Here is a 23,212-nt window from a genome sequence, read left to right as displayed (position 1 = left end):
TTGCAAGTCAAGAACGTGTTTCAGCCGTTCTTATTAAAGTTTTATTTTCATGTTTATAAAAACATAAATTAGATCAGGGGGTCAGAGGAATACATGTCTATATACTGTTGTTCAGACTTTTACTACCACTGTTGCACCTTCTGCTTCGGCTTGTGTAAAGAGCACAGCTAACAGGGTTGGCGAAAAGATGGATACGCACGTCGAGCAAGCATTACACAAGACTGCAAACCAACAAAAAAAAAGTCATGAAAATTGAAGGTTTTGGCTCATTCATTCGCATGGCCACTTGCTCTCTCCTCTGCTGTCACACTTAAAGCTAGCTCTTGTCCAGGGCATTAGTGTGTGTTCCTCTACTAATGGTTAGTGGAGGAATGCAAACTAATGCCCATGGACCAGAGCTAACATAGTATGGAAGGTGAACTTCGTCTTGCAGTCAAACCGTCAACTGCATCTTTGCTCCAGCAGCCGTTACTTAAAAATAATTTCTCCCACACATCATGTCTCATCTGAAACAAATGTCCATTTGAAGCAGTGTTGTCATAGTCTTCTAGAAATGGATGTCAGTTTTTCCATCGGAGTTGCTGCAAGAAAAGAGCCAAAGTCCTGTTAGTGATGATTCAACTCTGACTTTAACCATTTTGAATTATGATTTGATATCAAACAACTATCTAATTGTTCCACAGATTCTGATTGAATAAATCCAAAGGCAGATCTAATTATTTAATGGAGAAGTAAAAATGTGATTTCCTCAAAGTTGATTACCCTTGGATGAATTGTTCTGGACTAGAGCTGGGACTAAATACTGTGACTCGAACTTCTTTTGTCTTCGAAGTTTACCTGCCAAGCTCAGACCAGTTTGCTCAGACCAAGGGTTTAGTTCACTTTTCAAAGTGGGTTAACACAGTTTTAGAGGATAATTTGACAAATAAATGCAAAAAGTTCACACAGTGCATCTGAGCGACAAACTAGTCCTCCATTGCATCGCCAGAAGTCACTCTGTGACTCAAACTTATTTTTGAAATATATACACTCCCCTACGTATTTATTTGGACAGTGAAGCTTAAACTTTTAATTTGGCTCTATACTCCAACATTTTGGATTTGAGATCAACATTTTTATGAGGCGACAGAATGTCACCTTTCATTTGAGGGTAATTTCATACATATCGGTTTTATCATTAAGAAATGAAAACACTTTGAAGATAGTTACTTTATTACTACGTAATACATACATACATACATCTTTGCAAAATATCTGATGTGAAATGATCTGATGTGATTGGTATTTTGACCAATTAGTGGAAACAGATCAGAATTGGGCTGCCTGTCTAAAGTTTGGTCTTGACTATAATGCAGTTTAGAATAGGCTGGAGAATATGGGTGTGTGAAAATGTCCCTTCGACTTGACTAATCTGATTACGTAACTCTGATTTTACAATGCACAAGTGTAGTTCTGTTGAGATGTACAAAAGAGAAGTGGAAGTGTTTTTGAAGGTTAAATACATTGTCTGGTCATGAGTATCAACACAGAAAGGAACCAAGTTTGAAGAGGAACTACTGTCTTTCCATAAAAACACAACCAGACTGAGAAAACAGATTGTGTTAACACAACAGTGCATGCCCCATAAGAAAATAGGGCTGTCAATTTTAGCCTTCCACTTAAAACTGACAATGACCAGCCACTTCAGGTGAAGTAGAGACATCATCACAGTGTCTTATTATGAGCCATCCTCTTATGATTGTCATATTTATCATTACAAGAGGAACAGGCGAGAGACTAAATGTTCACCTTATCTGATCCTCACCACTTCCTTACACAAGCAAGACTTCCCGTCTTGCTAGATGAAACGTGACACTTTCAGACAGGTTTGTTTTCATTAGGCACCAAATGGAAGAAAAACAGACTGAAACAGGGAGGGGCTACCTGGACATTTTTGTATTGCAAAATGTTTAAAAAACATTTCCGTTGTGCGCCACAATGAAAATGACCCAGTTCACATGGGGAACGCAGTCTGTTGCACATACTTAGGCAATCTACTGCACAATATTGTTCTCAAGAAACCATTTGATGCAAAGGAGTCTTGTACTGTTGGGTGTTGAAAGGCGTCATTTTGCTTAATGTCCTCGCGCTTTACAATCAAATTTTCTGTCTCCTTAGGGCCAAATTGTGTTGTATTTGTGTTGTAAAAACGCCTATAAGTGTTATTCACTTCTGGACCTGGGAGGGTCACTATACGTAAAGGCTGTACTTTCCAGCTTCGCCCTCTACCACCTGATACGAACTGCTAATCAAGACTTTAATTAGCCGAATCGGGGGTGCAGGGCTGGAACAAAAGCCGGCACACACGTCTGTCCTCCAGTGTACAGGTTAACTCATTGGTCATTGACCCCTGGAGACCTAAAGGGTGTATGGCTTTTTCTTTCAACTCGGACACTTATACCACTGATTGACCTCATTGAGTTTTTTTGAGTAACCGATTTGTAAACTCAAGTGTGTTAGTGATGGGCTGGAGCAAAAGCCTGCACACACTGAAGCCGACTTGTGGTGACACTATCTTACAGTGTAGGGTGCATTTCCCACACTAGTGGTTAAGGTTAAGTTTGGAGGAGGGGAAGCAGATCCTAGATCTGTACCTCGGGGAAACTTCACCCCAGAGCCTTACCGAGTTGCTGAGGATTTCCTCGATCTTCCTGTACTCGGATGAGCTTCTCTCCACCTTCCCCCGGTACACAATCAACTGCTGCCGGTCCTTCAGGTCCCTGTACGTCTGATTGGGCAAAAGAACCGCCAATCAATCGTCATGCCACATAATGATAAATCACATGTGATGCCAGGATAAGAGATTAAATGTTATCAGTACTGTCAATGATATCATTTGCCACAATTGTTCGAGTTCTTGCGCACTAGGCATTGTAGGCATAGTATTAAACTGCAGTACTGTTACCAATGTAAGTTATGTCAAAATACTGTAACAGTAGTGCTAGAGACATAGGATGTAGTTCTACATAAGAATTTGACTTGCCTGGTTAAAAAAAATGGTTGAAATAAAAATTAAATAGATAATCAATACTTATTATAGTGCTTTAAAACATGGAAGTTAGTAGAAGTTACCTCTAACCACTGATCCAGGGTCAGACCATTTTTCTATGCCTCTAAGGGTTAAGGTTAGGATTTGGGATTGCATTATCTGATCCAAGATCTGTGGTTAGGGGTGACTCCTACATTGAGCTATAACATGTGTGTCTGTCAGATCTCTCACATTGATGATGACGTCGTGACACTTATACTTCTGCGCCAAACTGATCTTCTGCTCCACGTCTTCAACCAGGTTGACGTAATCCTGCAACACCTAGGAGTAGAAAGGAGAAGAGGGACAGAAAGATGAGGAAGGGATGAGCGACTAAAATAAATGTGGCAACACATCTACATGATGTGGCATAACAGTCAGTGTAATCCCTAGAAATTAAAACACACAGCATCTAGCTATGAAATAAAATTATATTTAGTGCCATTTTATGGTTTAATTTGAGCTATTATGCTTATGGAATTTTGAATTGTCCAATTCAACTGCATTGCATGTAATGTGCCACACCCAATATATCTGCAGAATACTGAAAACAATGGGAATAGAGACCAGCACTCAGGTGATTTTAAAAACACAGTACCACCTGGTGTTCAGACTGGGGAAATGCAGCTGGAGTTGTCCTACCTACCTGTACTGGTGCGTTGTTTTTCTGAAGGATGTCCACTATTCTATGGAAGCCAATGGGAGACCTCTTCTTGGTGTAGCCCAGCCAGTTCTTGGTGGTGAACAGAGCATCCACATCGAACCAGGCTTTCAGCTTCGCCCTCGCACCCAGACATGTGAGGAGAAACTGTTTATCTGAAATCTGGATGATGACAAAACTTGGGAGTTATTACAATCATTGAATGTTGTTTAACCTGGAAACACACATTTTCCTTAACTCTGTTGGGAAATAGGGTTGAAGGCAAATCGATGTCTTTCTGACGACTTCAGCTCAAGCTTTTAAAATAGTTGGACAGATGGATTGGCATGAATAACGAAAATATACATATGGTCTCATTGCAAACGGAGCCAGAATATTGTTGAGCGAAAAGATTCACAACAGTGACTCAAGCCAGACACATTTACCTAGTAATAAAGTCAAGGCCCAGTTAATTCAAAAACAAAATGGACAAACAAATACTCATGTGTAGTCCGAGCTTCTCTCTCCCTCTCTTACCCTGAAGGTCTTCCGTATGTTGGCGGGACTGCTGAATGTGCCCTGTGGGAGAGACTGGGCTAGTTAGTTGATGTTGTGCACAGTTACAGATACAGACACACACACATACAGGCAAACACGCACAAACAGACCTTAATCAACTCCAACCATAATGTTATTTCAATAAACAACAAGACTAATTATTAAGTTTGGATATAATGGCAGTATTTATAATATAAAAGATTGATAGATAAATGCACAGATGAATGCATTTTTACGTCACACTGATTAACACTAGGTTCCCTACTACAGCCAGGTAACTGACAATCTCTGTCTCCATCTTGTGGTTGCAATAGTGAATTACAGTTAGAAAAAAACTCTCCGTAGCACAGTGGTCATCAAACCTGAGAGCTACAGGGTGTGCTGGCTCTGGCTCCAGTCCAGCCCTAACAGGACTAACACCACATTCACCTGATCAACTTATCATCATGCCAAATCTGGGTCACTTGCTCGTACTGGAACAAAAGCCTGCGCACCCTGTGGTTCTCCAGGACCAGGTTTGAGGGCCACTTCAGTTCCAGAACTCACATCAGACTCCCCATAATGGTAGAAGCAGGAGTAGTAGAGAGTAGTGATGATGGGCATGTTGAGGATGGAGGCTTTCCGCGGGTATTTCTTAAAGATGTCCGCCTGGCCGCTACTCTCCACCTGTTTGTCGTTCGCCTGAACGGGGGATGGAATTTTATGGTTTTAAAACCTACATAAGGCTGTCATAAGCATGACTTATGGCTTGATATGACATAGGGTCAGCCTGAAGAAACAGAGAAGGGAAGGTTTGGAATGTTTGGTTTTAAAGCCTACATAAACATGTCAAACATGACATAGGATTTGACATATTATGCAATGATCGAGTATATGACAAAATATGTCATAGCGTAGGTATCTGTGACAAAACTGTTCCCCCAAATTACACATAGAAACCTTATGGAGACCATGTTAGTGCGCCATGCTTTTTAACAGATTTCAAACAAGATTTTATTTAAAGCTCAAAATAAAATGTTACTACTGTACCATGAGCGAGATTCAGACATTGGTGTTCTTCAGTCGAGTATGTTTCAAAAATAGCAGCGGTTTCTCACCTCGATGATAATCTGCCTTTCCAGGAGTGTGTAGTGGTCTTGAACGTGAGTGGCATCGTCTGGTGAGAAGGGGAAACTGCAACAAAGTCCATGGTGCTAATTAGTCCTTAGTCCTGTTCTCCAAAGCTAATACTGCTATGTAGTATCTCTGACTCCAGGAGTAGGTAACATTCAAATGTGTTAAATGACCTTACTTCAGGAAAAGGTTTGTACGACCTTGGAGGATTTAAAAACACCTCAGTCAACAATATCAAAATGTGTCAGGAAAATGGGAAAAGAAAAAGATGCTGTTCACGATTCTTTACCTTGGTTCTGTTCCTTAGGGTACGCAACGGAAAACATTTTGCAACAGAAAACAGAAATCAGCACTTCTTTTTGGACGCGTTCATGTGGTGCCTTCCTGTGTCTGCACGATTTCTTCCGTTTTGTGCCTAATGAACACGACCCTGAGACGTGAGGTAATGTGGAGTGGATCTTTACCTGAGGCAGTTCTTCAGAAAGTCCCTCCTCTTGTTCTCGTCTCTGACATTGAGGTGATCTCTGTACTGCATGAGCTGAATATGGACATGGAAACAGAGGAAGGTGCATTGAGATTTAAAACCATCAACAACCAATGAGTGCAGAGCATTAAAGGCACAATCTGTAATGTTCATTTCAACTCCACCGTCAGCGGTGTCAGACAGTTTTCAGGGATACAGTATCTTCAACAGAGCTTCCTTTTCCCCTGAAAACCAGACGTGGAGACCCTGCTCATGCATTTATTTGACACCTGCTACATTAGGTTATTTCAACTCAAAAGTGCTGCCCCTGCACTTGTTTGACACATTTTAGGATGGACTGAAATGTAACTGAATTAGACTTTTGAGGTAACTGTCCCCCCCAGAATGGCTTGGCAGTTCATAGGAAGTACATACCGCCATGTCTTCTGTTCTGTCCATGGACCTTGATGACACGAGAGAAAAGAGGACTGATCAGGATGCCTGCATACAAGTAGCAAGTTGACCAGACAGTACCATCATTTGGGTAAGCAATGGAAAATATTTAAAATCTTTTACAAAATAATTCTTAAAATGGACCAATCCTGACAGTCCCTCCCTGTTTCAGTCTGTTGTATTTCCTTTGGCGCCTTATAAACACAACTCAGATGCTACACTTGAACAGCAGCGGTGAAAACCAGTCCAACAAGGTTACATGACAACTCCATTGATACAATCTTATGGCTTAAAGGATACAGTGCATTCGGAAAGTATTCATACCCATTGACTTTTTCCACATTTTGTTACCATTACAGCCTTATTCTAAAATGGACTCAAATAGTTTTTTTCCCACTCATGAATCTACACACAATAACCCATAATGACAAAGCAAAAACGGCCTTTTGGTTTTTAGAAATGTTTGCAAATGTATATATAATATATATTTTTTTCAATATCACATTTACATAAGTATTCAGACCCTTTACTCAGTACTTTGTTGAAGCATCTTTGGCTGCGATTACAGCCTTGAGTCATGGGTATGACGCTACAAACTTGGCACAACTGTATTTGGGGAGTTTCTCCCATTTTTCTCTGCAGATCCTCCCAAGCTCCGTCAGGTTGGATGAGGAGCGTCACTGCACAGCTATTTTCAGTTCTCTCCAGAGATGGGTTCAAATCCGGGCTTTGAATGGGCCACTCAAGGACATTCAGAGACTTGTCCCGAAGCCACTCCTGCGTTGTCTTGGCCTTCACCACCGTTTGGGGCGCTCTGGAGCAGGTTTTCATCAAGGATCTCTCTATACTTTGCTCCGTTCATCTTTACCTTGATCCTGACTAGTCTCCCAGTCCCTGCCGCTGAAATACATCCCCACAGCATGATGCTGCTACCCCCATGCTTCACCGTAGGTATGGTGCCAGGTTTCCTCCAGACGTGGCGCTTGGCATTCAGGCCAAAGAGATCAATCTTGGTTTCATCAGACCAGAGAATCTTGTTTCTCATGGTCTGAAAGTCTTTAGGTGCCTTTTGGCAAATTCCAAGCGGGCTGTCATGTGCCTTTTACTGAGGAGTGGCTTCCGTCTGACCACTCTACCAGAAAGGACTCTAGAGCTCTGTCAGACTGACCATCAGGTTCTTGGTCACCTCCCTGACCAAGGCCCTTCTCCCCCAATTGCTCACTTTGGCCGGGTGGTCAGCTCTAGGAAGAGTCTTGGTGGTTCCAAACTTCTTCCATTTAAGAATGATGGAGGCCACTGGGTTCTTGGGGACCTTCAATGTTGGAGACATTTTTTGGTACCATTCCCCAGATCTGTGCCTCGACACAATCCTGTCTCGATATTTCTGTTTTTGCTTTTAATACATTTGCAAAAATGTATATTATTATTACTTTCTCATTGTGGGGTATTGTGTGTAGATTGATGAGAAAAAAAGAATGAATTAATTTTAGAATAAGGCTGTAACGTAACAAAATGTGGAAAAAGTCAAGGGGTCTGAAGACTTCCCGAATGCACTGTATTTTAGTGAATTGTTACTCACTTGAAAAGCTCCACCAAAAGCTTCTGTTCTCCTATTTCCTTCAGGTAGTGGATATAATGCCTAAGAGCTATTTCTCTTGTTATCAACTCCCGGAAGAGAATCTCTGCACAGAAACACAGTGAACTGTCATTATTTGCAGAATATTTGCCATGTGCACTTAACTTTTGCAACATCCAAAGTTTGCAACTGTTATTGTTCTAAAGGAATAATATATGCCATTTAGCAGATGCTTTTGTCAGCATGCATACATTTTCAACACCTGGGAATAATAAATGAAAAAGGTAGAACTAAATGTAGAAGACGAAGAAAATAGAAAAATAAAAGGTGCAACATTTGCACTGGTGTAAATTCCTGGTAACTCAACCAGAATAGAATAAGGTATACAAAAAAAAGTTCAACCTAATGGACAAAAAAAAACAGATTAAAAGCCTTACCTTTACTTAATGACTTCTTTAAATATATTAAAACCTGCAATGAGAGGTTACAGAACAGTATAAGTATACTGAACAAAAATATAAGCGCAACATGTAAAGTGTTGGTCCCATGTTTCATGAGCTTTCTCTAAAATGTGGTGCACCAATTTATTTACATCCCTGATAGTGAGCATTTCTCTTTTGCCAAAATAATCAATCCACCTGACAGGTGTGGCATATCGAGAAAATGATCATGCTGTTTAATCAGCATGATCATTACACAGGTGCACCTTGTGCTGGGTACAATAAAAGGCTACTCTAAAATGTGCAGTTTTATCACACAACACAATGCCACATATGTCTCAAGTTGAAGGGGCTTGCAATTGGCATGCTGACTGCAGGAATGTCAATCAGAACTGTTGCCAGAGAATTGAATATTCATTCCTCTACCATAAGCCATTTCCAACATAATTTTAGAGAATATGGCAGTACGTCCAACTGGCTTCACAACTGTCCGTGGGAGAGCAGTTTGCTGATGTCAACGTTGTGATCAGAGTGCCCCAAGGTGGTGGTGGGGTAATGGTATGGGCAGGCATAAGTTACGGACAACAAACCCAATTGCATTTTATCAATGGCGATTTGAATGCACGGAGATAACGTGAAAAGATCCTGAGGCCCATTGTCGTGCAATTCATCTGCCGCCATCACCTCATGTTTCAGCATGATAATGCACTGCCCCATGTCGAAAGGATTTGTACACAATTCTTTGAAGCTGAAAATGTCCCAGTTCTTCCATGGCCTACATACTCACCAGACATGTCACCCATTGAGCATGTTTGGGATGCTCTGGATCGACGTGTACAACAGTGTGTTCCAGTTCCCGCCAACATCCAGCAACTTCACACAGCCATTGAAGAGGAGTGGGACAACATTTCACAGTCCACAATCAACAGCCTGATCAACTCTATGCAAAGGAGATGTGTCGCGCTGCATGAGGCAAAAGGTGGTCACTCCAGATACGGACTGGTTTTCTGATCAACGCCCATAACTTAAAAAAAAAAAGTATCTGTGACCAACAGATGTATATCTGTGTTCCCAGTCATGTGAAATCCATAGATTAGGGCTTAATGAATGTATTTCTATTGACTGATTTCCTTAAATTAACTGTAAGTCGGTAAAATCTTTGAAATTGTTGCATGTTGCGTTTATATTTTTGTTCATTGTAATAATTTTTTTAATTTTTCAACTAGAGTCAAATCAAATTGTACCGCAGTGATGACGTTTCCATCATGTGCATTCACAGCCTCGTCCAATAGCAGCAGTTTGTCCTGTAAGGAGCGGAACTTCTCCAAAGAGTAGACCTATGAGAAAATACAATCATGGACAGAGTTAGAATAATACAATATTAATATTACATCACAGTCCATAGAATTGTAAAATACATAAAGCAGAGTAATTGCTGGAGCATTAGAAAACAGATGATAATAACAACCTAATAAGCTGCCATTTAGCAGACACTTTTATCCAAAGTGACTAACAGTAGGCATAACAACAGTCAGCTTGCAATTTACAGTCAGTTTGAAGACAAATAAATGTGGATTTTACACCATTGATCCTACCTTTCCCTGCTGCATCCTCTTCACAGTCTCCTCAGGGGTCCAGTCACTGACGTAGTCCTGCCACAACAAGATGACGTCATCATGAACAGACCAACGGCAGTCCAGTAAATAAAGTATTAGTGATGTTAATAACTTTTCAGAGTGCTCTGAAATATACGGATTATGTGTAACATAAAACATATCTTACCTTGTATTCAGATTTCGGTTTCCGAAGCTCCGGGGCATAATTTCGGATGGATGGATCACCGAAAGCTATAAAATAGTAGAGGAGTTGAGAACCGCACATTTCAAAATAGCAATTTTCACACACATATGGCAAAAATGGAGTAACATCTCTAGCTAAAATGTTACCCACACTCAGAGAAGGACTGGAAGCTCCCAGTTTTGGCCTTTCCTAAAGAAATGAGAGAGTGTGTGTTATTAATTGATAAGGAAATACTTATGTTGACATTAGTATTCGCATTGAGAATGTGCAAAACTATGGACAATGGTTAGTGTATAGCTAGAGCTCATTGGTGTTTCTTATATAGATTCAAAACTGTACCGAGGGCAAATCTGTTTGACAGAATGAAGCGAACCCATTTTGATTGGGTCGAATGCAAAGGTCACAAGATCGGTTATCCCAAACTCAAAAATCGACCCACAACACAACACTTCCAATCTAAATACACCCAACGGAAATGGCCTTAAAAACCTGTCAAGAGGTGGACTGAGTTGTACCTTTGAATAAGGAGCTTAAGGAGTAGCCAGAACTATTCTTGGGCAACGAAGGGGCAGTGTGGATTTTGGGGAAGCTCTGGTCCCGCACCTCTCCTGTGGAGCGAATGCTGGATTCTGTCTCCTTGACCGACCACGAGATGCCTGAGGGAACACCAACATTTAGGGCCACAACGTACAACATTTAGGCCCAGAACCATTCAAGTTACTAGCAAACGTACTGGTCCTAAGTGAACTTATCACAAAACTTAAAAAGGCACAGACCATACGTTTTCTGTTTCCCTTGTGGCAACGATCCAAATTACAAAGAATCAACCTAAATTATAAACACACAGTGTCTGTGGCTTCATTTAGGAAAATACATTAAGTTCAAAACATTAAGGACGCCTCAAAACATTGAGTTGCATACACAATCCATGTCTCAATTGTCTCAAGGCTTAAACATCCTTATTTAACGTGTCTCCTCCCCCTTCATTTACACTGATTGAAGGGCATTAATAATGGATCATAGCGTTCACCTGGATTCACCAGGTCAGTCTGTATAATGGAAAGAGCAGGTGTTCATAATGTTTTGTATACACTCAATGTATATTTCTATTGTAGCACTTTACATTGTTCGGTTTACACCAATGACTGCACCAACCTCATCTTGGCACTCATTAATTGTCAGCTCACCACTTTTTTTTTTACAGGAAAGAGAACATACAGACTGCACCTTTTTAAAAGAATAGTTCACTTGAAAAGCTTTTAATATTTTGTTCATTAGTCTAAGGTTAATACAATCTCAGTAGTCAAGTTTTCATTATAGTGCACTTTCAGTACAGAGAAAAAAACTGATGATGATGTGTTTTGCATCATATGATGGACAGTTCTCTTACTTCCAACAGGCTCTCCACTCCAGCTGACCTTCTCCACATCATCTTCTTCATCCTCTTCCTCTACCAGGCTGCGGATACTGTTCACAGCCCGCTTGGATTCCTTTAGCTTAAATACATTCGAAATAGAAAAAACATGTTTATGTTCACGCCACATTTCTGTACCTTGACAGTCCAATGTGAGCAAGTATGTTTCCAAACTTCAGATGCCACATACCCAGCCGCTGTTGACATTTGCTAAACGTTTCCACCATTGTCTTTCTTTGGTGTCCTACCCTTGTGTGATAGGGTAAGCTAGTTAAAGTATCCAAATGTAACATACATAAGAGGTGGCCAACCCTCCTCTTGAAGATATTTAGGGTATGTAGGCTTCTGCTCAAGCCCTGCTCAAACACACCGGTTTGATGTGCAGCTGATTAATAGAATCAAGTGTGCTGGAGCAAAAACCTGCATACTCAGTAGTTTAACAGGAAGAGGATTGGCCAACCGCCTGGCATAAAAGTATTGTGTCCCAAATGGCATCGTATTCCCTACATCGGGCCCTCCAACCCTGTTCCTGGAGAGCTAAGTTCTTGTAGGTTCACTCCAACCCTAATCTAGCGCACCCGATTCTAATAATTAGCTGGTTGATCAGCTGAATCAGGTTAGTTACAACTAGGGTTGGAGCGAAACCCTATAGGTTAGCTCTCCAGAAACAGGTTTGGAGAGCCCTTCCCTACATCAGTGTTTCCCAAATCAGGCCCCGGAGTACTCCCAACAGCCCATATTTTTGTTGTCGGCCTGGGGCCACTAAAAAAACCATGTACTGTTGGAGATACTCGAGGACCGGAGATGGGTAACACTGCCCTACATAGTACCACCCCTATGGGCCCTGGTAAAAAGTAGTGCATCAAGGTTTATATGGTTTAGTGTTTTATTTCTATATTTCTATGAGTTTTTCCACACAAACAATATGCAATTCAGTTCGTTTTCAAACCTGATTTGCATTTTAGTTTTTTTATGTAGTTATATTATTTCTATATTTTATTATAGTATTAAAGCGTGCGTGGGAGGCAAGGAGCCATTTGGGTTATATTGTTTGGTTTTTAGGGATGTCAGTTCTTGTAACTGGGGACCAGTAATACATAAGGTAATGGATTTGATTTATTAGGATCCCCATTAGCCGATCGATGCCAATGGAGAAAGCTAGTCTTGCTGGGGTCTGACACAAAACCTAAAAAGGCATTACTGACAAAAGACTTCACAATTGACATACATTTAGAAACATTAACATGTAGTGTGTGTGTGAGAGAGTTACACATACATGTCAGTACAAATGTCACATGGTGGAGTAGGTCACATGGGGGAGAGGCCTTGTGCCGTGAGGTGTTGCTTTATTCGATTTTGTAAAACCTGATTTGCTGTTCACTTGTGCTATATAACATGGAAGGGAGTTCCATCGCAATCATGTCTCTGTGTAATACTGTACGTTTCCATACATTTTTCCTGGACCTGGGGACTGTGAAAAGACCCCTGGTGGCATGTCTGTTGAGGTAAGTGTGTGTGTGTCAGTGCTGTGTGTAAGTTGACTATGCAAACAATTTGGAACGTCAACACAATGTTTATAATAAAAACTAGTGACGCAGTCAGTCTTTCCTCAACTCTTCACCAAGAGAGACTGACATGCATAGTATTAATATATCCCCATCTTTACAACCATTGAATCTATATGTTTTGACCATGACAGTTTACAATCTAAGGTAACACCAAGTCATTTAGTCTCCTCAACTTGTTCAACAGCCACACCATTCATTACCAGATTCAGCTGAGGTCTAGAACTTATACCAAATACAATACTCTTCTATTTAGAGATGTTCAGAATCAGTTTATTACAGGTCACCCATTCCAAAACTGACTGCAAATCTGTTAGGGTTTCAGTGACTACATTAGCTGATGTGTATATGGTTTAATCATCAGCATACATGGACACACATGCTTTGTTTAATGCAAGTGGCAAGTCATTGGTAAAAATTGAAAACTGCCCTGCGGCACACCACACTTTACATCAGAGAAGCTTCCATTAAAGAAAACCCTCAGAGTTCTATTTGATAGATAGCTCTGAATCCACGATATGGTAGAGGTTGAAAAGCCATAACACATATGTTCTCAACAACAGGTTATGATCAATAATATCAAAGGCTGCATTGAAATCTAACAGTACAGCTCCCACAATCTTATTATTATCAATTTATTTCAACTAGTCAGTCATTTGTGTCAGTGCAGTACATGTTGAGTGCCCTTCTCTCGAAGCATACTGAAAGTCAGTTATTAATTTGTTTACAGAGAAATAGCATTGTATTTGGTCAATACATTTTTTCCAACAGTTTACTAAGAGCTGGCAGCAAGCTGATAGGTCTGCTGTTAGAACTAGTAAAGGCTGCTTTGCTAATCTTGGGTACCGGAATGACTTTGGCTTCCCTCCAGGCCTGAGGACAAATACTTTCCTCTAGGCTCAGATTAAAGATATGACAGATAGGAGTGGCTATAGTCAGCTACCATCCTCAGTAGCTTTCCATCTAAGTTGTCAATACTGTTGATAATTGTTGATCTATAACAATTATTTTTTCACCTCTCCCACACTAACTCGACAAAATTCAAACTTACGACAATGCTTTTCTTTCATTATTTGTTTTTTCATGCAGAGTACGATGGCTCACTGTTCATTGTTGGCATTTCCTGTCTAAGTTTGCCCACTTTGCCAATGAAGTAATTATTAAAATAATTGGTAACATCAAATGGTTTTGTGATGATATAGCATGGTGCCCGAGAAGATGCTCCTAACCAACTGTTTTTTTTTGCTTTTTCTTTTGCGTTGTTTGTAACTTATTTTGAACATAATGTTGCTGCTACCGTCTCTTATGACCAAAAAGAACTTCTGGACATCAGAACAGCGATTACTCAGCACGATTTTTTTTCCTTTAATGAGTCCGACGTGAAGGACATACTGCTTTCTCGGGAACAGGCCCAAATCCCCGTCATTCGTGTGTTAAAAAGATGGAGATAAATAGGGCGGAGGCTGGGCTGCCTTCTGAGAATATGTAGGCGATCGAATAAACCCCCGCTGCCTTCCGATCTACTAGCTAACTTGCAATCATTGGAAAATAAAATTGATGACCTACGAGGAAGATTAAACTACCAACGGGACATTAAAAACAGTAATATCTTATGCTTCACGGAGTCGTGGCTGATAGACCAGCTGTAGACCACACCATCTACCTAGAAAGTTCTCATCTGTATTTTTCGTAGCTGTCTACATAACACCACAGACTGAGGCTGGGGGGGGGGGGGGGGGGGAGTCTAGAACACCTTTACTCCACACACAGAGATGCGTACAAAGCTCTCCCTTGCTCTCCATTTGGCAAATCTAACCATAATTCTATCCTCCTGATTCCTGCTTACAAGCAAAAAATTTAAGCAGGAAGCACCAGTGACTCGGTCAATATAAAAGTGGTCAGATGAAGCAGATGCTAAGCTACAGGACTGTTTTGCAAGCACAGACTGGAATATGTTCCGGGGTTATTCCGATGGCATTAAAGAGTACACCACATCAGTCATTGGCTTCATCAACAAGTGCATCAATGATGTTGTCCCCACAGTGACCATACGTACATACCCCAACCAGAAGCCATGGATTACATCCACACTGAGCTAAAGGCGGAGCTGCCGTTTTCAAGGAGTGGGAGTCTAACCCAGAAGCTTATAAGAAATACCGCTATGCCCTTCGACGAACCATCATCATCAGGCAAAGCATCAATACAGGACTAAGATCGAATCGTACTACACCGGCTCTGACACCCATCGGATGTGGCAGGGCTTGAAAACTATTACAGACTACAAAGGGAAGCACAGCCGAGCGCTGCCCAGTGACACAAGCCTACCAGATGAGCTAAACTACTTCTATGCTCGCTTTGAGGCAAATAACACTGAAACATGCATGAGAGCACCAGCTGTTCCGAACGACTATGTGATCACGCTCTCTGCAGCCGATGTGAGTAAGACCTTTAAACAGGTCAACATTCAGGGCCAGACGGATTACCAGGAAGTGTACTCAGAGCAGGCACTGACCAACTGGAAAGTGTCTTCACTGACAATTTCAACCTCTCCCTGTCCGAGTCTGTAATACCAACATGTTTCAAGCAGTCCCTGTGCCCAAGAACGCGAAGGTAACCCGCCTAAATGACTACCAACCCATAGCACTCACGTCTGTAGCCATGAAGTGCTTTGAAAGGCTGGTCATGGCTCATATCAACACCATTATCCCAGAAACCCTAGACCCACTTCAATTTGCATACCGCCCTAACAGATCCACAGATGATGCACTCTCTATTGTACTCCACTGCCCTTTCCCACCTGGACAAAAGGAACACCTATGTGAGAATGCTATTCATTGACTACAGCTCAGTGTTCAACACCATAGTGCCCTCAAAGCTCATCAATAAGCGAAGGACCCTGGGACTAAACACCTCCCTCTGCGACTGGATCCTGGACTTCCTGACGGGCCGCCCCCAGGAGGTAAGAGTAGGTAACAACACATCCGCCACGCTGATTCTCAACACAGGGCCCCTCAGGGGTGCATGCTCAGTCCCCTCCTGTACTCCCTGTTAACTCATGACTGCACGGCCAGGCACGACTTCAACACCATCATTAAGTTTGCCAATGACACAGCAGTGGTAGGCCTTATCACCGACAACAACGAGACAGCCTATAGGAAGGAGGTTAAAGACCTGGCTGCGTGGTGCCAGGACAACAACCTCTCCTTCAACGTGATCAAAACAAAGGATATGATTGTAGACTACAGGAAAAGGAGGACCGAGCACACCCCAATTCTCATTGACGGGGCTGTAGTGGAACAGGTTGAGAGCTTCAAGTTCCTTGGTGTCCACATCACCAACAAACTAACATGGTCCAAGCACACCAAGACAGCTTCTACCCCCAAGCCATAAGACTCCTGAACATCTAATCAAATGGCTACCCAGACTATTTGCATCCCCCCTTTTACGCCTCTGCTACTCTCTGTTATTATCTATGCATAGTCACTTTAATAACTCTACCTACATGTACATATTACCTCGACTAACATTGACTCTGTACCGGTACCCAGTGTATATAATCTCGCTAGTGTTATTTTACTGCTGCTCTTTAATTACTTGTAACTTTTATTTGTATATTTTAAACTGCATTATTGGTTAGGGGTTTGTAAGTAAGCATTTCACCTGTAGTATTTGGCGCATGTGACAAATACAATTTTATTCGATGAAAGATGGGAGTTGAATGTCTTTCTGCCCATAATTCCATTTAAAGTACTCCAAAGTTCTTTATGTCATAGATCTTGGATTCATAATACAGTTACATTTTTGTTGAGTTTAGTCACATCATTTCTCAATTTGAAATAGGTCAGCCAGTCAGATGTGCAGCCAGACTTTTTAGGCACTCCTTTTGCCCCATCTCTTTCAACCATACAGTTTTCCAATTCCTCATCAATTCATGGTGCCTTAACAGTGGGTCAGGTCATAGGTTAGGAAAGCCCTTCTCATGACTAATTCCACATCCCTTTTGATTAGCTGAGGTGATTTGGTAAAGTGGGAAACACTATCTAGAAACAATTGATCTTTGATTGCCATTGGAAACCTTGAACACAACTTAATTATCATACAAAAATGACTTGACAAATACAAAAGATACACTTACTGTTAGCGGTTTTACCAGAGATTTCATGTATCTTTTGTAGTTGTAAAATCTATTTGGGGTGATATAAAAGTAGAATTTCTGAGGTTCCATAACTGTATTGCACAGTGATTATTAAGAGTTAGACAGAGCATCGGGACAGCTGTACACATGGCCCCGCTGTGGTCGATTGTTAACTTTAGAATGTAAAAAAAATTAAGTCAGCTAACTTAAAAGTTCAAACCGGTTTGTGAATTATTTTATTTCATGGGTTTTAGTTTCAGTTTACTATAAAAAGCTTGTAGGGAATTATATATGGAATAGGGTGCCATTTGGGACACCCCTAAGACTTTCAAGTTATTTACCCTGGTAAAGTCATCATCTTCATCATCAAATGTGAAAGCTTTGAACTTCGAATTGTTCCAGTAGTCATCCTCATCTGGTTTACCCCTTATCATCTGGAACAGAGTTAGTTAAATTTACTGCACATGGTTTATACCACAGAAGGATATATCATAACTCTATTGTTTATACAACCATTGCGGCAGCGTCCTTTGTACAACAACAGCAACATCATCAAGCGGTTTCAGACATAAGGCTGCAGGTTTGAGTCCTCCAGAATTTGCTACATTAGTCTCAGAAGTGGGATGGTGCTACAGTGAGATCAGTGGAAACATAATTTGGATCCATGAGGTAGTTATAAAGAGGCGTGCATTTACAACACCAGGAATGTTATCAGAAAGTTGTGACTTCTTGGCATAGCCTAATGGCTATCAAATCAAAGTTCATTTGTTGCATTACACAGATTAGCAGACATTAAAGCAGGTGCAATGAAATGCTTATGTTTCAAGCTTCAGCAGTGCAATAAGTGTCTAATTAAAAAAATAATGAAATATCACATTAACATAAGTATTCAGACCCTTTACTTAGTACTTTATTGAAGCACCTTTGGCAGCAATTACAGCCTTGAGTCTTCTTGGGTATGATGCTACAAGCTTGGCACACCTGTATTTGAGGAGTTTCTCCCATTCTTCTCTGCAGATCCTCTCAAACTTTGTCAGGTTGGATAGGGAGCATCGCTGCACAGCTATTTTTAAGTCTCTCCAGAGATGTTCGATAGGGTTCAAGACCAGGCTCTGGCTGGGCCACTCAAGGACATTCAAAGACTTGTCCCGAAGCCACTCCTGTGTTGTCTTGGCTGTGTGCTTAAGGTCGTTGTCCTATTGGAAGGTGAGGTGGAAGGAGCAGGTTTTCATCAAGGATCTCGCTGTACTTTGCTCCGTTCATCTTTCCCTCGATCCTGACTAGTCTCCCAGTCCCTGCCACTGAAAAGCATCTCCACAGCATGATGCTGCCACCACCATGCTTCACCGTAGGGATGGTGCCTGGTTTCCTCCAGACGTGACTCTTGGCATTCAGGCCAAAGAGTTCACTCTTGGTTTCATCAGACAAGAGAATCTTGTATCTCATGGTCTGAGAGTCTTTAGGTGCCTTTTGGCAAACTCCAAGCAGGCTGTCATGTGCCTTTTACTGAGGAGTGGTTTCCGTCTGCCCACTCTACCATAAAGGCCTAATTGGTGGAGTGCTGCAGAGATGGTTGTCCTTCAGGACGGTTCTCCCATATCCACAGAGGAACTCTGGAGCTCTGTCAGAGTGATCATCGTGTTCTTGGTCACCTCCCTGACCAAGGCCCTTCTCCCCCGATTGCTCAGTGTGGCCGGGCAGCCAGCTCTAGGAAGAGTCTTTGTGGTTCCAAACTTCTTCCATTTAAAAAGATCTGTGCCTCGACACAATCCTGTCTCGGAGCTATACGGACAATTTCTTCAACCTCATGGCTTGGTTTTTCCATAAGTACAAACATTTCTAAAAATCTGTTTTCACTTGTCATTATGTGGTAGTGTGTAGATTGCTGAGGATTTTTTTTATTTTAGAATAAGGCAGTAACTTAACAAAACATGGAAAAAGTAAAGGGTTCTGAATACTTTTTAAATGCACTGTATAAGTAGGAAAAGGTATGCCCAGCAGTAGTTATATAGGATGAGCTACTGTATGCCGAGAATACAGTATGTATATATAAAATTAGTAAACATTTAGCTTAATTTCTCAGAGATCAAATCAAAATGTATACAAAATAATGCTGCAGGAATGCTAATCTTATCGGTTTCTAACTACAGAAATGATTTCAGAACAATAAACATCACTAAAATAGTAAATGACTATGTACATAGGGCAGCAGTCTAAGGTACAGGGTAGGATAACGGGTTTTAGCTGGCTAGTGACAGTGTCTAAGGTGCAGGGCAGGGTACTGGGCGGAGGCCAGCTAGTGATGGACATAAAAGCTGTTTTTCAGTCTCTCGGTTCCAGCTTTGATGAAGTTTGTGCGGGTCTTAGGGGCCAAGACAAATTCCTTCAGCCTTCTGAGGTTGAAGAGGCGCTGCTGCTCCTTATTTGCCACAATGTTGGTGTGAAGGGACCATTTAAGGAACTTGAAGCATTTGACTTTCTCCACTGTGGCCATGTCGATGACTATGTTGTATAAGGACAAACAGAAGCTAGGCTTGCTGGTTCAAGTCCCAGCCGTGCTTCCTCCAGAATTCACTACTGTATCCAAATTGTCATATAATATTCAAATATAGTCTTTTCACTAGCCTGTAGGTCAGGGGTAGACAACCCTGGTCCTGGAGTGCCACAGGTACTTCGTGTTTTTGATTTTACCAACCTGGAAGACCAGGTGTGTTGAATTTAGACAATCATTGAACTGATCAAAAGCTCAGTTGGTCAAGTGTTGTGCCTAGTCGGAACAAAATCCTGCAGTATATATGGCACTCCAGGAACAGGGTTGCCTCCCCCTGCTGGAGGCCTAACTGAAATGCTTCTTGAGATTGTAGCTGACACACTTGGTCAGTGTCAGCATGTACTGTACACTTTGTTTCCCCTAGCCCAATATATTAGACCTCTTGACTAATTATTTAATTAATTAATTAATTAATAAGACAAGGTCTAAGGGCATTTCATAGCGACTGCGTTCCAGATAACTCATGGTCTAATGCAATGATTTATATGTACACTAGATGACTACCGGTGGACACTGTTTTGAAGCCACCGTACCTCCATCTTGGCACGCCCCTACCGTTGTAAAAAAGCTATAGAAAGGCATTTATGAATGTAATATAATACATTTGCCAAAAACAAATGTAGACAGACACCTTAATCCATACTTTTAAATCATATTATGTGAGCTTTTTTACGTTACTGTCCCCATTACAACAAAAACATACTTAAATAAATGTAACTTTGTCCTATAAACATTTAAATGAAAAACTGTAGATTTCCATTCACATTATAGAATTCCATTCAATTTTATCCTTGGTCCAATGACTACTTGCTAGCTGCTTGTGTCCCGCGTCTGAAGCCACATCCATAATTGGTAGATAGATTCTCCAATCAGAACCATGTTTACGTTGCCGAGCAGTGAACAAGAAACTTAAGTCCAGTTTTTAGATGATACCCCCCTCCGCAAATCAAAATCAAATATGAATACCAATGCGCACACGTTTCCTTTACTACCCTTCTGGGGCAGGACCTGCCTGCTTTGGGGGACTCATTAGCTAACAAGAAACAGGTGTGAACCAGACAGGTGTGCGCACAAAGCAAAAACAAAACATTGGCATCCATATTGTACTAAACAAAAATATAAATGCAACATTTTGAAAGATTTGAATGAGTTACAGTTAAATCAGTCAATTGAAATAAATTCATTAGGCCCTAATCTATGGATTTCACATGACTGGGAATACAAATATGAATCTGTTGGTCACTTTAAAAAAGGTAGAGGAGTGGACCAGAAAACCAGTCAGTATCTGGTGTCACCACCATTTGCCTCATACAGCGTGACAAATCTCCTTCGCATAGAGTTGATCAGGCTGTTCATTGTGGCCTGTGGAATGTTGTTCCACTCCTCTTCAATGGCTGTGTGAAGTTGCTGGATATTGGTGGGAACTGGAACACGCTGTCGTACACATTGATCCAAAGCATCCCAAACATGCTCAATGGGTGACATGTCTGAGTATGCAGGCCATGGAAGAACTGGGACATTTTCAGTTTCCAGGAATTGTGTTCAGATCCTTGTGTCATTATGCTGTGCATTATCATGCTGAAACATGAGGTGATAGCGATGAATTAATGGCACGACAATGGGTCTCAGAATCTTGTCACGGTATCTCTGTGCATTCAAATTGCCATCAATAAAATGCAATTGTGTTCGTTGTCCGTAGCTTATACCTGCCCATACCATAACCCCACTGTCACCATGGGGCACTCGGTTTACAACTTTGGCATCAGCAAATCGCTCGCCCACACGACACAATACATATGGTCTGCGGTTGTGAATCCGGTTGGACGTAGTGACAAATTTTCGAAAACAAATTCTCTAAAACGATGTTTGAGACAGCTTATGGTAGAGAAATTAACATTCAATTATATGGCAACAGCTCTGGTGGACATTCCTGCAGTCAGCTTACCAATTGCACGCACCCTCAAAACTTGAGACATCTGTGGCATTGCGTTGTGTGACAAATCTGCACATTTTAGAGTGCAATGACCGTGCTGTATAATCAGTTTCTTGATATTCCACACTTGTCAGGTGGATGGATTATCTTGACAAAGGAGAAATGCTCACTAACAGAGATGTAAACAAATGTGTGTACAAAATGTGAAATAAAATATATTTGTGTTGCGTTAATATTTTTGTTTGGTGTATATTTTGATTTGGGTGGGTGGGGGTACATCTAAAAACAATCAGAACCATCTATAGATTATGTATGTAGCTTTGGACACATGCTGCTAGCAGGTACAGTCATTGGACTATTAGTTATTTCGACCGCAGTCGCTATGGAATTCCCTTAGACCTTGTCTTATTAATTCATTAAATAATCGGAGGTCTAATATATTGGGATATGTTTTCCCCTGCTACTTTTGCTTCTGACACGATTGTTAGATTTGCACACTCATGACTAACATGGTATAAAATATATATATATATATATTGCAAGCAATTCTGTCAACAGATAGCCCAATCAGACACAAACTACCTTAAGCGCTTATTGATAATAGTATATTCTGTCCGGGAAGTTTTGTTAATAGCCTCGAAGCTTGTTCTAAACGTTAAAACGCGTTGTTTGCGGTTTGGTTTTGGAAATAAGGAACTTATCTTTCATCTCAGCTAGAAATAATAAAAACAAAAAACTAAAGTTAAATTACTACACACCTTTTTAGGGTTAGTGTTCCCACACAGCCATGTCTCAGTGCTTGTTTACGGAAGACCTGTTCTAATTAGCTATCTAGCTTGCGTCGAACACCTCTGTGTATGTTTCCTGTAAACTTAACTGGGGATGAAATGTAGTTTGTCAACTGGAGGCAGACACAGAGTATGGATCTGTGCAAATATGCTAGTTATAGTAAGTGTGTCGTTTAAAAAAAAGAGAGATTATTTCTCGCTAATATGGAAGACAGGGGCCACATGTTTCTAAAAACCGTTTCACAAGCGAGTATTATTGATTTTTGATGGCCAGCTGTGTGGAAGCTAACCGCTAAAAACCCTATGGAGAGTAGGGTTTTCGATTGCTAGACAACAGGTAAGTATTATTCTTGTGAGCCTGTAGCTAGGCTATGATTGTGGTAATTGATGGCAGGTATTTTTGATGGAGGCAGAGAGGGAAAGGAAAATGTTCTATCATGACATCACCATGTCAGGAAATATCGACATATTTCAGGGCTGTGGAAGAGTGAAGGATAATTAGTAAATGATGGATCTAAAAGATCATAAACGAATAATTACCTTCAGAAATGTAGCTATACAGCTGGTCGGTAGCAGTAGACGTCTCTTGGTCAATCTGCCTTAACTTTTGATGGGAAATGTAGTGCGCTTGTGATTTACCATATGCCTCAAAGAATTAAGGACAACCACAAAAAGACTACAAACGTAATATCTTCATGTATCCTCAATTGTTTTAC

At 41.0% G+C, this 23,212-nt stretch overlaps 1 protein-coding gene across 2 annotated transcripts; it reads right to left on the bottom strand.

Moving 5' to 3' along the window:
• vipas39 (VPS33B interacting protein, apical-basolateral polarity regulator, spe-39 homolog) lies at positions 1-23,167 on the bottom strand. 2 transcript variants are annotated; one of them, XM_020496732.2, is made up of 19 exons: positions 23,037-23,167; positions 17,566-17,658; positions 11,501-11,606; positions 10,626-10,766; positions 10,261-10,299; positions 10,093-10,157; positions 9,906-9,962; positions 9,555-9,647; positions 8,308-8,341; positions 7,874-7,976; positions 6,277-6,304; positions 5,843-5,916; positions 5,363-5,438; positions 4,812-4,946; positions 4,245-4,286; positions 3,714-3,890; positions 3,260-3,349; positions 2,663-2,767; positions 1-581 (listed from the first exon to the last, which is right to left on the bottom strand). In XM_020496732.2, exons 2-19 carry the CDS (start codon positions 17,656-17,658, stop codon positions 561-563), a joined length of 1,479 nt encoding a protein of 492 aa, XP_020352321.1. In that variant the 5' UTR covers positions 23,037-23,167; the 3' UTR covers positions 1-560. The 2 variants fall into 2 exon arrangements, with proteins under 2 accessions (XP_020352321.1, XP_031693232.1); XM_031837372.1 differs by lacking the exon at positions 23,037-23,167 and adding an exon at positions 22,467-22,581.
• Between the last annotated feature and the right edge of the window lie 45 nt (positions 23,168-23,212).

The sequence above is a fragment of the Oncorhynchus kisutch genome, linkage group LG12 (genome assembly GCF_002021735.2).
Source record: "Oncorhynchus kisutch isolate 150728-3 linkage group LG12, Okis_V2, whole genome shotgun sequence".
Lineage (NCBI taxonomy): Eukaryota > Metazoa > Chordata > Actinopteri > Salmoniformes > Salmonidae > Oncorhynchus > Oncorhynchus kisutch.
This window is presented reverse-complemented; position numbering and strand designations above follow the sequence as displayed.